Source organism: Girardinichthys multiradiatus, chromosome 7 (genome assembly GCF_021462225.1).
Source record: "Girardinichthys multiradiatus isolate DD_20200921_A chromosome 7, DD_fGirMul_XY1, whole genome shotgun sequence".
NCBI lineage: Eukaryota > Metazoa > Chordata > Actinopteri > Cyprinodontiformes > Goodeidae > Girardinichthys > Girardinichthys multiradiatus.
In genome coordinates, this window is record NC_061800.1 from 29,759,356 (window position 1) to 29,776,453 (window position 17,098).

A 17,098-nucleotide genomic window follows, 5' to 3' on the forward strand; every position below is an offset into this window, starting at 1 on the left:
GCAAATTCTGCATGGGTTAGGGTTAGGTTAAATTTGCATCCGACCAATAAAAGAAAAGTGTTTTTAATACAAAAAACGTCAACCTTCAAATAATCATGTACAGTTATGCACTCAATACTTGGTCTGGAATCCTTTTGCAGAAATGACTGCTTCAATGCGGTGTGGCATGGAGGCAATCAGCCTGTGGCACTGCTGAGGTCTTATGGAGGCCCAGGATGCTTTGATAGCGGCCTTTAGCTCATCCAGAGTGTTGGGTCTTGAGTCTCTCAACGTTCTCTTCACAATATCCCACAGATTCTCTATGGGGTTCAGGTCAGGAGAGTTGGCAGGCCAATTGAGCACAGTGATACCATGGTCAGTAAACCATTTACCAGTGGTTTTGGCACTGTGAGCAGGTGCCAGGTCGTGCCGAAAAATGAAATCTTCATCTCCATAAAGCTTTTCAGCAGATGGAAGCATGAAGTGCTCCAAAATCTCCTGATAGCTAGCTGCATTGACCCTGCCCTTGATAAAACACAGTGGACCAACACCAGCAGCTGACACGGCACCCCAGACCATCACTGACTGTGGGTACTTGACACTGGACTTCTGGCATTTTGGCATTTCCTTCTCCCCAGTCTTCCTCCAGACTCTGGTACCTTGATTTCCGAATGACATGCAGAATTTGCTTTCATCCGAAAAAAGTACTTTGGACCACTGAGCAACAGTCCAGTGCTGCTTCTCTGTAGCCCAGGTCTGGGGAATGCGGCACCTGTAGCCCATTTCCTGCACACACCTGTGCACGGTGGCTCTGGATGTTTCTACTCCAGACTCAGTCCACTGGTTCCGCAGGTCCCCCAAGGTCTGGAATCGGCCCTTCTCCACAATCTTCCTCAGGGTCCGGTCACCTCTTCTCGTTGTGCAGTGTTTTCTGCCACACTTTTTCCTTCCCACAGACTTCCCACTGAGGTGCCTTGATACAGCACTCTGGGAACAGCCTATTCGTTCAGAAATTTCTTTCTGTGTCTTACCTTCTTGCTTGAGGGTGTCAATAGTGGCCTTCTGGACAGCAGTCAGGTCGGCAGTCTTACCCATGATTGGGGTTTTGAGTGATGAACCAGGCTGGGAGTTTTAAAGGCCTCAGGAATCTTTTGCAGGTGTTTAGAGTTAACTCGTTGATTCAGATGATTAGGTTCATAGCTCGTTTAGAGACCCTTTTAATGATATGCTAATTTTGTGAGATAGGAATTTTGGGTTTTCATGAGCTGTATGCCAAAATCATCCGTATTAAGACAATAAAAGACCTGAAATATTTCAGTTAGTGTGCAATGAATCTAAAATATATGAATGTTAAATTTTCATCATGACATTATGGAAAATAATGAACTTTATCACAATATGCTAATTTTTTTAGAAGGACCTGTAGTTCCTAAGTAATGTAATTTAGGACACACAAACATATGAAGGCATAAGTACAATGCTTTTACAAAATGTATAAATGTATAAAACATACATGTTTGAAAAACTCTGTCTAGATTTACAACACAAATATTTGCAGTGCTTTTCAAGAGTACATTTTGTCACATTACGACAGCAAGGGCTGCGCAGTGGCGCAGTTGGTAGCACTGTTGCCTTGCAGCAAGTCTTTCTGCATGGAGTTTGCATGTTCTCCCGGACATGTGTGGGTTCTCTCCGGGTACTCCGGATTCCTCACACAGTCCAAAAATATGACTGTTAGGTTAATTGGTCTCTCTACATTGCCCTTATGTGTGACTGAGTGTGCGCATGGTTGTTTGTACTGTATGTCTCTGTGTTGCCCTGCGATGGACTGGCGACCTGTCCAGGGTGTACCCTGCCTCCTGCCCGTAGACTGCTGGAGATAGGCACCAACTCCCCCACGACCCACTATGGAAGAAGTGGTTGAAAACGACTGACTGACTGACTGACTGACGACCATAAAGCTTAAACTCATACATTTAGATTTTATATAATAGCCTAAGCAGTGCATGATTGTGGAAGAAATAAAATACATGATTTCAAAAGTGTTGTTTCTGAATAAAAATCTGAAGAATGTGGTATGTATTTTTATTTAGTAAGGTTGAATCAATTATTTGAAGAATCATCTTTATCTGCAATTACAGCTGCAAATATTTGGTGGTATATCTTTACCAGCGTTGCAGACCTAGAGGTGAAACAAGGCTAACGTTTTCTTCCAGGATTACCCTATATTAAGCTTAATCAACGTTTCTATCATCTCTGACCAGCTTTCCTAACTGTGGTAAAGAAAAGCCTTCCCACAGCATGACGTTGCCATCACCATGAACCATTGTAGGGATGGTGTGGTCAGGAAAATCTGTTATTCTAGTTTTCTTTACCACATGCAACTTTTTGCATTAAGGCCAAAAAGGTACATTTTCGATTTGGTTGTTTTGTACCTGAATTTTATTTAGTGGGATAAGAAGAAAGAAGAAAGAATTTGGGGATTTTGCCATTTGCTACTTTATCTTGGAATTTTACATAAATGACAAAATGTGAAAAATTCACAGGGCATGAATACTTTTGCACTACGTACTTGATAATTCTCCCCAACTTCACAGATCTGAACCCGTTCTTCAGTACTGGAAGCATAACGGATGCAGCATCTTGTACTGGTGAAGAACCCAGTCCGCCTCCTTTGGATGGTTCATCATTTCAAGTGGGACCCAGGAGAAGTAAAATCCTTCCCTCCAGCTACTTAGAGGGAAAAGCCTTGCAGCTTAGGAAAAGCCTTATCCAATGCACTCATTATCCAAGCCGCGACACTTTGGTGAGGCCGAAACGGAACAGCAGCAGATTCCAGCACAATAAGAGATCTGCCGCAGTGTGCAGACAATCAGAGCAAAAACCTCAGTGGAAACAAGATTGTTTCTGTGCAAACCTCAAACCTCTGGATTTAAAGGGGAAACAGCATAAAATAATCACACAAGTACTTGCTTCATCTCTGAGAACCATTACAAACGCTCTGCCTTTTACTTTTAAGAAATAACTGAATGTTGTGGTTTTTAACAGCTTGATAGCCAGCAGCATTGACACTGGTGGCTCTGTAAATCCACAGTCAAAGCGATTACAAAGAGCAGTCCTCTCATCTTTTTGTAATTCAGACATATTATTAATCAAACAAATTTTGAAAAAAAAACAAAAAACTAATAGTTTGTCTGATTTTCAGCAGGGCAAATCCAGCCAGCAATTGATTGTGGAAGCAAGGACACCTGCAGCTTCAGAATACATTTCCACTTTCAGGAGGATTGAAAAGGAACAGAAAAACACCAGCATGAGGAAATATTGCCTCACCACATGAATATGCAGGGACTTGATACCAGCAGTGTCATTACTAATGTTGCTGCCAATTACAGAGCATGTCATGACACTGTGATTCATGAATATTCATCACTGACTGATATAGACAGCAGCAGTATGCAGAGGCCTCTTTTCCCATTTTACTGTCTCATTGTGAATGGTGAACAGGTACCTTCATCATGCCATGGAGGCGCCTTCCAGCTGCAGGACAAGCTGCTCCATAAGGCATTGCTAGTTAACAGTGTGTTATATAAAGGTGTATAAAAGTGATGAAGTGCTTCCTGGCTCTAAAGAGCAGGCATTAAAGCATATTAAGTAGACGTTTAGGCTTGTAAAGTGGGAATCCAGGAATGGAAGGAAGACTCCGAACAAAGAGATGCCTTCAGGGTCGGGTTGTACAGTTATCGGAAAGTTTGAGACCTGCCGAAGGTTAGAGATAAAAACGAGGCTTGTGAATATGGAGAGCAGAATTTCTGTCATTGGCTTCATTTTAAAATGAAGAAAGCAACTAGTTTTTATTTATTTATCCCTGTTTGAGAAGAGAAAACAATCGCGGCAAAGCAAAATGACCGATTGTTAATTGTAAAATAAAAAACAATTAAAAAATAATTTCTGTCGAAAGGTTTTTTTGAAGTCCGGTTGAAAAGGTATATTTTGTGTTAATGCTTTTCAGGAAAAATGTTTTCTTAATTTCAGTAATTTACTTTGCAATCCACTTCAACAACTGCTTTGTCTGCAATCATGGCTTTTGTGTGGGAGAGGCAAAGGCTGAACAAGTCAAAGGGCCTTCTCTCTGTTTTGTACCTGTAAACAAACCATTTGATTCCCATGCACTTAACCTTTCCATATTACCTTTTTTGTTAGGTAATTGACTAGTTATGAAGAAAGAATTTGAAAAAATGATCAAATCTCATGTATACTTTTTTTAATTTCAATGTATAATATTGTTTTTAAGATATATTGCTCCCTATTTTCATTGATTTTGGTCCTGGGTGGTTAAGTCAAGACTTGAAATACAACTAAATAGGACCCCTGATCCAACTACAATAACTGTTGTGTATATGATTTATTGGAATTACATATAAACATAGCAGAAAATTATTTGAAGTCGTTTGTTGTCAAAGTATGGGTGTAGCAGATGGCCCCTCATATAGCAGACAGACCATCAAAACACCTTTCTTGTTCTTTTATTTTTATTTTATTTGTCAGGTTTAATGGTGGCTGCAAGGTGGCACAGTTGGTCGCACTGCTGTCTTGCAGCAAGAAGGTCCTGGATTTGACTCCTGGCAGGTTCTCCCCGCGCATGTGTGGGTTCTCATTGGGTACTCCGGCTTCCTCCCACAGTACAAAAACATGACTGTTAGGTTAATTACTCTATCTCAATTGCCCTTAGGTGTGAATGAGTGTGTGCATGATTGTTTGTCCTGTATGTCTCTGTGTTGCCCTGTGATGGATTCACGACTTCTCCAGAGTGTACCCTGCCTCTTGCTCGTAGACTGCTGGAGATAGGCACCTGCTTATCCCGCTTATTCCCACTATGGAATAAGCGGGATAGAAAATGAATGAATGTAGATTTAATGGTCCACAGATTTTCAAGCTCTTGCAAGATTAAAAATTCGACTTTGAAACATCTGCACGTTTCTAAGATGCTTTGGTGCTCATTCTGCACCTCTCTACCTGTCTGAGCATGTGAACAATTAAAACTGAATGGCAGAAAAGATATTGCTAAAATGAAGTAATCACTGCAAAACGACAGCAATGTTGCAAGCACAGACAACATATTGTAGTTTAAGAAATGTTTTCAAACATTTTCTTTTTTTACCTTTTAAGAGTATACAGGGGCTTCTTTGGAATACTTTTCTAACTCTTCTAACTCAGTGACACTAACAGTTATTATAGACTCCTTACTGTCATTATTTATAAAATCAAAAGTATAAATATTTTACAAATCCACAAGGGAAATGCTGCAAGTGAAAACTAAGATGTTTCATATGATTTAAGAAGTAATGTAGCAGCCAGATTAAAGTATTTCATCCTATCATCAGCAATTGTTTCCACTTCTAAAAAAGCTGCATTTTTGGTACTTTGATGATCTTTGCTGATCTTTTTTGCAAAGAATATGGCAGCACAAGTTAAAACTGCAAAGGACGAATGACCAGACCTTTGGAACAAAGTCCTTTGGACTGAATAGACTAAGTAGAGGCATAATGCACCGTCCCATATTCAACAAAATCCAAACACAAAACATGAGATCAAATACAATATACCAACTGCCAAGAACAGCTGCAGGGGTGACGATTTGGGCTTGTTATTCAGCATCAGACTCTCAAATCTGAATTGATGTGAGAGTCTGATAAAAGAGTGGGAAAATAATTAAAATAAATTATTTTATATCTGCTATGTACTTAGTTTTTCATGCACAACTTAATTATTTTAGTTTTATATTTATTTAATAAAATTGACAGAGTTTAATATGCTGTGTGCTACTGTACACTTGAGGGTAAAATAAAATATTTAAGAACCTGGAAAACACCAGATCATTTTCAATGTGCCCTGATATATAAAATCAATGTTCACCTTGACAATACTTGTAATATTTCACTGGCTAGAAAAATACAGTATAATCAATCACACGTGTAAATTAATCCTTGCACTTTTGAAATTTACTGTGCAACCAGCTTTAAAATCAGCCAAATCTGGGGAGTGGTTATTGGAGTAGGGCGCTTGCGTCCTCGAAAGGCTGCAAGTTTCCGGATTTAAATCCCACAGACTGCAACTCTGGGTCCTTAAGCTAGACCTTTACCCCAGAATGATCCTGTTGCACAGTAGCCCACTGCTACTGAGGGATGGGTTAAATGCAGAGTACATGGGTTAAACTTGAATATAAAAGTTGCAATGACAAATAAAAATTAGGATTATTATGAAATAATACCTTGTAGAGATGCATTATCTTTATTCAATAGACTAATTTATTAAAATTGCATAAACTGGAATATAAACTTCTTATTTTTGTTCAAACATGTTTAAACTAAGGACCATCCCATTTTATTAGTTGATCATGTACAATTCTTAAATCTATATATCTATATCTATACTGTTTTTGTTTTTTTTCATCTGGGCCATACATGGAGTTGGAGTGGAGTCAGTGAGTTATATGATAAGCAAACAGAAATAAAGCCTTTTACTAGAGCATGAGGCACAGACTTTGGGATCTAGCTCTAAACATTTGTTACATCTCTAGCTCCATTATCTTCTGTTAAAATACTCTTTAATAAAATGTATCGCTTAGATTTGTGAAAGAGAATATTGAACTTTAATTACACTATATCACTTTTATGTTTGAGTACATTACTGGAAAAGATTTATTTCCAACATTAAAGCAAAAAAAAAAAAAAAAACTATAATGATTTAACAACATAAGAAGATATCAGCGGACCGTCCGGAGGCATACTGTAAATAAACTAAGCCATCCAGACAAAAGCCCTCAAATTCAATTTCATTTATGTATCTATATCAGCCATTTGTTCCTGTTTGTTTATAGTCAACCATATCAAAATAGAACAACTATATCAAAAACAGAATGTTTAAATTCAATCCATTGTTTCTTTGAAATGCACATTTAGTTTAATTTAAGATTTTTAAGGAAGTTAAATTAATTAATCAAACATAAGTTTTCCATGTAAACAATGAAAGTACAGTTCAATTGTAAAGTTAGTGGAGTCATGATTTATGCTGCTAATCTAATTTATAACTTTCTGTGGCTTGTGTCACATTTCATGCACACTGCAACAGTTTGCATATATTTGTCTTTACAAGCAACTGACACTTTTCTTTTGTGTGCTTGTAAGAGCAACCAATTAAACCTGTCAAGAAGTAATGCAATCTCCACAATTTATTTGCTGCTTTTACCTTTTGAAACATTATCCTAAGTTTAATTTCCTCATTAAACTATGCAATCAGTTTTTGGAAAGTTTGAAATTTGGATTTTCTCAACTGAACCTAGTCATAATAACTAAAAACAGAGGTTATTTTATTATTTTTGGGTTTTTTTGTACAGGAAAATATATTAAAGTAAATACAAGACATTCGACTTTTATCTGGTCAAAAATAAATAAGTAAAAGTTTGAATTTGATGTGACTCTCTCCACATATTTAAAGCAAAAAAAAAAAAAAAAAATCCAATCACCATCAAGGAGAGACAAACATTTAGCTCGTTTTATATAGACACAGACATCACCTTGTGATGGAGCAGTTGGGGAATCAACTTTTTTTACGAATCTGAAAGCAGACCTGCATGATTAAGATGTGCATTAAAGTAAACTGATGCCTTAAATTCTTTCAAAAATGTTCTACTTTTGTCATAAAATCTGCCAGCAGTATTGATTGCAATGAATTATATTAAGTATGCTAAACTGCTAAAAAATTAGACCATAACGAAAACCAAGAGCAGACCTTCCGAGTAATACATCCAAAGCTCACCATCAACATGACAAAGAGGGAGATGTAACAAATAACCACCATTTACACATCATTTGTTCCTCAATACAGATACAGTGTTTGAAAGAAATGTTTTACATCCTCCAACCTGTTATTTTGTCTTTCTTAGTGGGGTCCAAGCCTTAACTGAGGGAGTCAAACCACATCTATGAAACCTATACAAATTTTAGAGATATGTTAATTTTATATGTTCTTCTCCATCCATATTTGTTTGGAGGTGAAAAAAGTGAGAAAATGCCTTTGAGATGTACAGAAGAAGCAGCGCCTCCTACTGTCTGTAGTGTAAGATGGATGCAGAATTAGGTGCCTGCCTAGGAAAATTTAAAAATATTGATATTTTCCATCTCCTTTGTTGGCACAATTTTTTTAAACATGAAAAAAATAAAAAAAATGTATTTCTACCCATGTTTTTGACCACAAAAAAGAAGAACAGCGTGTTTTTTGATTTTTGTTTTCATAATTACTACATGCATGGACCCCAATTGGACTGATGTCATTTCTAAAGTGTCGATGTACAGAATTCATTATTGGAAAACTAGTTAAGTAAAACATCTCCTTCACAATGTGTAAACAATTAAATAAAGTAATACTAGGATGTCTTGTCTGAAAGTAGGCACCTAAATTGAATTCTGCCATGGGCCCCATTCAACCTTGGGCCGGCCCTGCATATCAGCCGAACAGGCAACAGGATGAGCCACAACATGCAGCTGAAAGGGCTCCACCGTGGGTCTGTGTGTGTCTAATTACATGTTTTGCATCACTGTCAGATTTGCAGATGTTATACTGATAAAACTGGCACTCTTATGCTGGCCAAAAGCTAAACAGTGCTGATAGAGGCCAACACAGTGAGGATCGCTGGCAAACTAAAGGCAAATGACGTAGATAGCTGACGTAAATTGAAGGTTGACACAGGAAGTTTGTTTTGCATATCGGGCGCATTTTCCACCATGAAAGGTGCCCACATGGGGCCACATGACAGGGGAAAACTGCACCACGGTGAACAGCAATGGAGAGAGTGGTGATCACCGTTCAGACTTTGCATGGATCCCCTGAAGCACAGCCGACTGCTGCTCTGGCTGTAACTGATACATAAACACTGTTTGAAATAGACAAGACGAGAACGCTAAGATTTTGTTACATTCAGGAGCAAAATAAATAAATGAGAGCAACTGAAAAAGATAATCCCTTTGTTTTTTACTTGCATGCATCAAACACTGTGACAAATGATGGCAAGAGATTTTCTTAAAGTGAATATTTTAGTCTAGACAAACCTCTGTGTGAACATACAAATATGTACTTTGTATGCATTTAGAATGATAATAAAATATGTAGCTAAATGTTTCCATATTCTGTCAAATTAAAGCCACAAATGTGAAGTGTTATTGTGAATGTATGTATATTAACAACGCAACTAGGACATAATAGGGAAATAGGATAGTGATACATAGTTTTGATTTTTTTCAAAAAGTGTGATTTACATTTGTACTTAGCCCTCTTTGTAAGTGAAATTTTTGTCCATTCTGTTTTGCAAAATAGCTCAACCTCATTCAGATCGGATGCAGATCTTGCCACAAATTCTAAACAGGATTTAAGTCTGGACTTTGACTGGACCATACTAGCACATACAAATGTTTTATTCAGTCTACAGTATTCCATTGTTGTTCTGGTTGTATGTTTAGGGTCGTTTTTAAGTTACTCCGTATTCTTTATAGTTGCATTTATATTTAGGTTAAATTAAACTGAAAATGGCTTTAAGAATTAGGTGACTTCCAATGTCAACTGGCTGTGCTACGTTTGGTTATGGATGTTAGATTAAAAGGGGCTGAATATACATGCATGCCACACTTTTCAGATTTGAATTCCTAAAAAATAAAAAAAACATATATCATTTTCCTTACTCTTCACAGCTATGCTCTGCTTTCTGTTGATTTATCTAAAAGTATGTGACAACGTTTGAAAAAGTTCAAGTATCATGCGTACTTTACTCTGCAACCTCCAAAGAGAACCGACTGGTTTAATGGTGAGAATACATCTTTGTTAATTATGGCTGATGCACAATAGCGTCCTCTAGAGGTGAGTGCAACCATTATGTGCAACCCCCCTTCCCTAACCCCTGTTCACAATGTTCCTGTGTGCTGTTAGTCTGGGCTGCTGCTTTAAGACTGATGGCCGCTGTGACTGGTATAATAAAGCAGCACCACACCAGCATTATATAACGTTGCCTGGTATGCCATGCTGACTGTAGCATGTGGAGCCAACTCTCTGCACATGCACTCTCTGTTTGCTCTCTCCCGTCATTTCGCTGCACAGGCCAGAACTACATCTAGAAAGATTTAGGCCACAACTCTGCTGGCCACAAGGTGCTGGTGTAAGATTACTCTGAGATCAGTTTGTTTCATCGCTGCAGAACAATAAAGCCTGAAGATTATTTTGGCCACTGCGTCAACCTGAGCGTTTTCTACGTCAGTCCATTCTGCTAGCTCCTATCACACTTCCCTCTCTGGGGATTAAATTGGGTCCCCCGTGAAAACTGGCTACAGGCCCACTAATTATCCTGCCTTCCTCTTCCAGCAGCTCACCGGTGCTATGAATAGGCTAGTCCCACCCCAACTGAGGTCTAAATTTGGAACACAATTGAAACAGAGAAATCTCATCAGGAGATAACAAAGAATAACATTGACCCTTGTTATGCATTAGGCCTGTTTATTACAGTAGTGAGAGTGGTGTGTCACCCTCATTGTGACATAACTTACTTCAGATATACCAGTATACACTAAGCTTTATACCACTCTGATATCATGATAGTGAGGAAATAAAGAAAAGTCAGCATGTTCCCTCTATGGATGTATGATTTATTACCCGATCATCAGCTGCTGTTTAAAAAAAAAAAAAAAACAAGAAGCTGATTGAAAAGATATGACAAAAGAAAAAAAGTAATTATCTCTTTTGAAAGTCAAGTTTAATCCAACATACAGAAGGAACAAAAGGCATCCAGATTTCATACACATTTTTAGGTGAAAATGCCATACAACAAAAATCCCTATTCTCAGATTTCCATAACTGGAGGGAAGGATGGATGATGGAAGGATGGATGGATGGACAGACATGTTGGGAAGAGATGGATGGATGATGGAAGGATGGATGATTGAAGGATGGATGGATGGATGGATGGATGGATGGATGGATGGATGGATGGATGGATGGATGGATGGATGGATAGATAGATGATGGAAGGATGGATGGAAGGATGGATGATGGAAGGATGGATGGATGGACAGACATGTTGGGAAGAGATGGATGGATGATGGAAGGATGGATGATTGAAGGATGGATGGATGGATGGATGGATGGATGGATGGACAGACATGTTGGGAAGAGATGGATGGAAGGATGGATGGATGGATGGATGGATGGATGGATAGATAGATGATGGAAGGATGGATGGAAGGATGGATGGAAGGATGGATGGATGGATGGATGGATGGATGGATGGATGGATGGATGGATGGATGGATGGATGGATGGATGGATGGATGGATGGACCTTTAGACAGTGAAAAGAAAAGTCCAGAAATCTAAATATTTCCATGCTTATCCAAACGTGGAAAAAAAAAATAATTAAAATTTCCAACTTTTCCAGGTTTTTCTGGTTTGTGCAGGAACTCTGGCGATCAAATGATGATCAACCACCAAACAATAAAGCTTCATCTCATCAATTATCCAACATTACAGGTAAGGACAGATATTAAATCCACATCCCAGAGCGTAGAGGTATCATCTGTAACAGGCATGACGCTGAGTCCAGAGCAAACATTGAGTTTAGCTGGGTTCACTCACCACTACATCCTCTGCTTAGGTCCATGTGGGAAAAAGCGCACAGAGCGCGCACAGCACAAGACAAACACACTCAAGGGGAACATTAGGACTTGGGAAAGTTCCCAAGCGGATTGGTGGGCGTCGCTGTCGACGCCGATGACGTTGCGTCTCGAAACACGTGGGCCAATGCATCCAGCGCTCACATAAACAAAGCCACATTGAAGCAGACTGGATAGTTGGAGCTGGTGTCGCTGTCAGTGCGCGGAGTCACACACAGTTTGCCCGTTTGGCGTTGTTACCACAGACCGCTCATGTTTTGGAGGTTTTAAACAAAATTCATGGTTACCAACTATATGCTTATCGCATGGACTGAGAGCGACGATCCTGATGTGAAAGAGGTAAGATCTGCTGTTTTTCTTCTCTCCGAAGCAGAAAATCATCGTGCTTGGTCCTCTCTTAAACATTTCGGGTTAGATGGTTTTTTATTATTATTATTTTTAACTCAAACTACACAAAATCTAAATCTGAGTATAGTTCTGGACATTAAGGTGTGTTGTTTGGTGTTATTTGGATGTGTTGATTTTTGCTTTGCAAACAAGTTGTCACTCGTGCGTAAAGTTCATCACAACCACTCTAAAACATCAAAACTCAAAAATTATACAAACTGGTTTAAGATTAAGAAATATTTTAGATTTCGCGTGTATGTTTTGTAATCTCTGATTTCTTTTCTTTAAATCATTTACTATCATTGCACATTAAATCCAAGAAGTGTTTGCTTTTTAGGGGAAGGTCCAGAAAAGAGGCGCTCTCTTCAATCCTGACATCCACACAACTCTTAACATTGCCTGTTTCAAGTGTCACCGGAAAACTGTTAAAAGCTTGAGGTAGGATGCGGATAAATTATCTATCTTTGTAAAACAGCCAGACATGCATCAGGTCATGTTTGTTCTAATACTTTAAATGCAGTTTCATGTGAGTCGGTTGAAGTGATTTCAACGGTTTCCTTCTAATATTTGTGCTTCTTCTCCCTGGTTTGCAGCCATGCCCTGCGTTCAGGCTCAGTATGGATCATCACCTCAAGGAGCCAGCCCCGCTTCCCAGAGCTACAGCTACCACAGCGCAGGAGAGTACAGCTGCGACTTCCTAACGCCCGAGTTTGTTAAGTTTAGCATGGACTTGACCAACACTGAGATCACAGCCACCACTTCTCTGCCGAGTTTCAGCACCTTCATGGACAACTATAACACCAGTTACGACGTGAAACCCCCCTGCCTGTATCAGATGCCCCACTCGGGAGAGCAGTCCTCGATCAAAGTGGAGGACGTCCAGATGCACAGCTACCATCAGCAGAGCCACCTGCCTCCCCAGTCGGAGGAGATGATCGCTCACTCTGGGCCTATGTACTTCAAGCCGTCCTCACCCCACGCCCCGAGCACGCCAAACTTCCAGATCCAGTCCAACCACATGTGGGAGGACCCCGGCTCCCTCCACAGTTTCCACCAGAACTATGTGGCGGCCACGTCTCACATGATAGACCAGCGCAAGAACCCCATGTCAAGGCTTTCGCTCTTTTCGTTTAAGCAGTCCCCGCCCGGTACCCCCGTATCGAGCTGCCAGATGAGGTTCGATGGCCCATTACACGTCTCCATGAATCACGATGGCCCGGGTGCAGCGCACCGCGGCCTGGACGCGCAGAGCTTCGCCGTGCCCAGCGCCATCAGGAAGCAGGCCGGCCTGGCCTTCCCTCACTCCCTGCAGCTCGGGCACGGGCACCAGCTGGTGGACAGCCAGGTGCCGTCGCCCCCTTCCCGGGGATCGCCGTCAAACGAGGGTCTATGCGCGGTGTGCGGGGACAACGCAGCCTGCCAGCACTACGGAGTGAGGACCTGCGAGGGTTGCAAAGGATTCTTTAAGGTAAGCTGGAAAAAGAGAAACCATGTAAGATAAATCGTGTCTTTAAAATGCGCAAAAATTCTTAATCGAATCACACTTTAACCATTTAGGATCAGATTATAAACACACAGCTGAACCTCAAAGGGACGCATGAAATATGAGAGATCACGCGTGTGTGTTTGCTGATCTATTCCCTCTTGTTAGTTCAAACAGGACACACAGATAGCGCTGATATTATATCGTTTTCATCTTTACATCTTTATGTTGTGCAGGACCCAGTGCGTTTTGTGCTCTTATTATGTGTCGTTTATAGCAGGCCTACAGGGTAACAGTACATGTGCATCTGGTTTCTTTGCAGCGCACCGTTCAAAAGAATGCAAAATATGTGTGTTTAGCGAATAAAAACTGTCCTGTTGACAAACGCCGAAGAAATCGCTGCCAGTTCTGCCGCTTCCAGAAGTGCCTTGTCGTCGGAATGGTGAGAGAAGGTATGTTTTACGTTTCAGCTTTATATCTGTCGCATTTGTATGATTAGAATATTGTCTTTTATTCTGTTCAGATTTGTGCTTTTAAGCACACCAAGAGGAGTATGAATATCTTTTTTTATTTGTGAAATTTCTCTGGACACAGTTGTCCGAACGGATAACCTGAAAGGACGGAGAGGACGCCTACCATCCAAACCTAAAAGCCCACAGGAGCCCTCCCCGCCTTCGCCACCGGTGAGCCTCATAAGCGCGCTGGTTCGGGCCCATGTGGACTCCAACCCCTCCATGTCTGCTCTGGATTACTCAAGAGTGAGTAAAATACACTCTTACCAGATTAAAAACGTGAAAAAACAAACACAGACGGCCTTTTGCTTAATTTAGTCCTGGTGAATTTATCACTCTTAAAGTTTTCTGTTATCCATTCAAACGTTGTCAGGCTTTTATTTTAAAGTACATCACATCGGAACTTAATAAAAGACATGAATTTAATAGTGAGCAGCTCACTCTCTCTCTCTTTCTCTTCACTTGGAAATGGGCATTTGCAATTTCACGGATTATATATTTTAAAGGGACCTCATTAAGGCGCTGTTTAAATTAAATTCCAGTTTCAGGCGAACCCTGACTACCAGATGACCGGAGACAACACTCAGCACATCCAGCAGTTCTATGACCTCCTGACGGGCTCCATGGAGATCATCCGAGGCTGGGCAGAGAAGATTCCGGGCTTCTCAGATCTCCCGAAGCATGATCAGGATCTCCTCTTCGAATCCGCCTTCCTGGAACTCTTCGTCCTGCGGCTGGCTTACAGGTGAGTAATTACAAAATAAAACAAAGCGGGCTTTTTAGATAACAATTCTTCATGCTTCATTGCTCTTGGCTTTATTAGCTGGCCAATAATTAGAAAGGCTCTTAAATCCCCCCCCCCCCCCCATTTATTGCAGTGCAGTAATTAATGGCGTTTTTGTTTTTAATTGCAGGTCCAATCCGGTGGAAGGGAAACTTATATTTTGTAATGGAGTGGTGTTGCACAGACTGCAGTGTGTCCGCGGGTTTGGAGAGTGGGTGGACGCTATCGTGGAGTTTTCTTCCAACTTGCAGAGCATGAACATAGACATATCGGCTTTCTCCTGCATCGCGGCTTTGGCCATGGTGACAGGTGCGTAAAAGCGCATGGAATATGCCTTTTGGAAAACAAACAAACAAAAAACGTTTCAACACAAATGCATCGTTAAGAATTTGGTTTTTATTACTTTCTTTTTTCGTTGTTTGCAGAGCGACATGGGCTCAAGGAACCCAAAAGAGTCGAGGACCTCCAAAATAAGATCGTCAACTGCCTGAAGGATCAAGTCACATTCAATGGCGGCGGGTTGAATCGGCCCAACTACCTTTCAAAACTCTTGGGGAAGCTCCCCGAACTGCGCACACTGTGCACCCAAGGTCTGCAGCGTATCTTTTACTTAAAGCTAGAGGACCTAGTCCCCCCGCCAGCAATAATTGACAAACTTTTCCTCGACACCCTACCTTTCTGAGGCGAAACCTCAAAGAACTTCCACAAAAAGACTGTCTGATGCGAACTTAACAGATGGTGTTTTCCTATTTGTTTTTTGTAAAACTCATAAGCTAATTGAACAATTAATGAGAATTCACAAAAAATAGAAAGAAGCTGAGATTTTAATCGCTATATACCTAGGATTTTCTTTCTTTCTTTCTTTCTTTATTTATTTATTTATTTCTTTCTTTCTTTCCAACACAAGACAGTGTAATATACCCCATTTCTATATACAGCGTATATGAATCCACACAGTCACACGCACAACACTGTATATTACGATAGAATACATGATGCCCTAAAACGCATCGGTTTATAACATGTGTACAGAGTTTGTTACAATGAAAAAAAGACTTTTCTCTCCTTTTTTCCCTTTTGTTTTGGACTCGTGCCTATATATGTGTTTCTGACCGGATTCCCAAAAAGTATCCAGATAAGATAACGCATGTTCCAACTTTCTGCTTTTTTCATTTTCATGTTCTTTTATAGGCACTTGCTGAGGTGATGTCTATATATAGAAAAATATACCGGACACTATGTAGTCTGCTAGATTTGATACAGATTCGTAGTTATGGCACTCCTTATATGGACACAAATATCTCATCATCTGTATAGAAAAACTTGAGGGGACCCCCATGGTGTTTGTAAAAAAAAAACCTGTCAGACATTCCTTGTTTGTATGTGCTGTAAGTATTGTTGCTGTTGAATATAAACGTTTCTATATATTTATTATTTCTATTGCCAGGAGCTACACTAAAGCATGGTGCAATTTAAACGATTTAAAAGAAAATCCCTCCATCAACGTTCATGCTGAGCACGTTGTCTGTGTTTTTATGTCTTTATGAACGTCTAGGTAGCTATGATTTAACACGTCTGGAAGCGGAAAGGGAAAAAGTGTGTGATGTAGGCCTCCATCTTTTTTGGCATAATGATGTAATAATTACAACTTGTGTAAACGCTTTCGGTGCCGACTTCAAAAACTTTAGAGATAAAGAAATATTTAATGTTTACAAATAAAACTTTGAAAACAATTCTTTTCTAAACATTTCATCTGACATTAATATAAATCCTCCTAACAGATATGCCAAACTTTGGCACAGTTTTCTTTTTTATTAAACTGATTCATTAGGATTATTGTTTTTTCATGGGTTATCTATTGCGCTAATAGGTTGTAATTAAAGGCAGAGCTTAATAATGGTAGTAATATTTTCTTTGTATTTATATATTTTTAAAATTTTAATACTTTTTATTGATGTCTTTTAAAATAAACCAAGATATTGCTCTTAATTCTATGGGTAATTTCCAAATGATAGACTTATAGATCCATTTGTTAATAATTTTCATTTTAGTACTGTTTGATTTTCCATCATTCCTCAACGCGCTCATTTGTAATTTTAGCGTTCAATGGTTTAATTTACCTCAGCGGAGCGACTGTTTTTCTTACCGATATTACAGTTCAATGCGAATATTTTTAGGAATCCGTTTTAATCAGTTTGCTGCAAGCTTGCCAGTATTTCTAAAAATATTGGAAATGTAAATTTTTT

At 39.6% G+C, this 17,098-nt stretch overlaps 1 protein-coding gene across 1 annotated transcript; it reads left to right on the forward strand.

Moving 5' to 3' along the window:
- Positions 1-11,841: 11,841 nt before the first annotated feature.
- Positions 11,842-16,363, forward strand: nr4a2a (nuclear receptor subfamily 4, group A, member 2a). The gene is made up of 8 exons (XM_047369859.1): positions 11,842-12,025; positions 12,411-12,511; positions 12,667-13,541; positions 13,879-14,008; positions 14,151-14,314; positions 14,611-14,813; positions 14,983-15,161; positions 15,278-16,363. The coding sequence occupies exons 3-8, from the start codon at positions 12,669-12,671 to the stop codon at positions 15,532-15,534; spliced, it is 1,806 nt and encodes a 601-aa protein (XP_047225815.1). The 5' UTR covers positions 11,842-12,025; positions 12,411-12,511; positions 12,667-12,668; the 3' UTR covers positions 15,535-16,363.
- Positions 16,364-17,098: the final 735 nt, after the last annotated feature.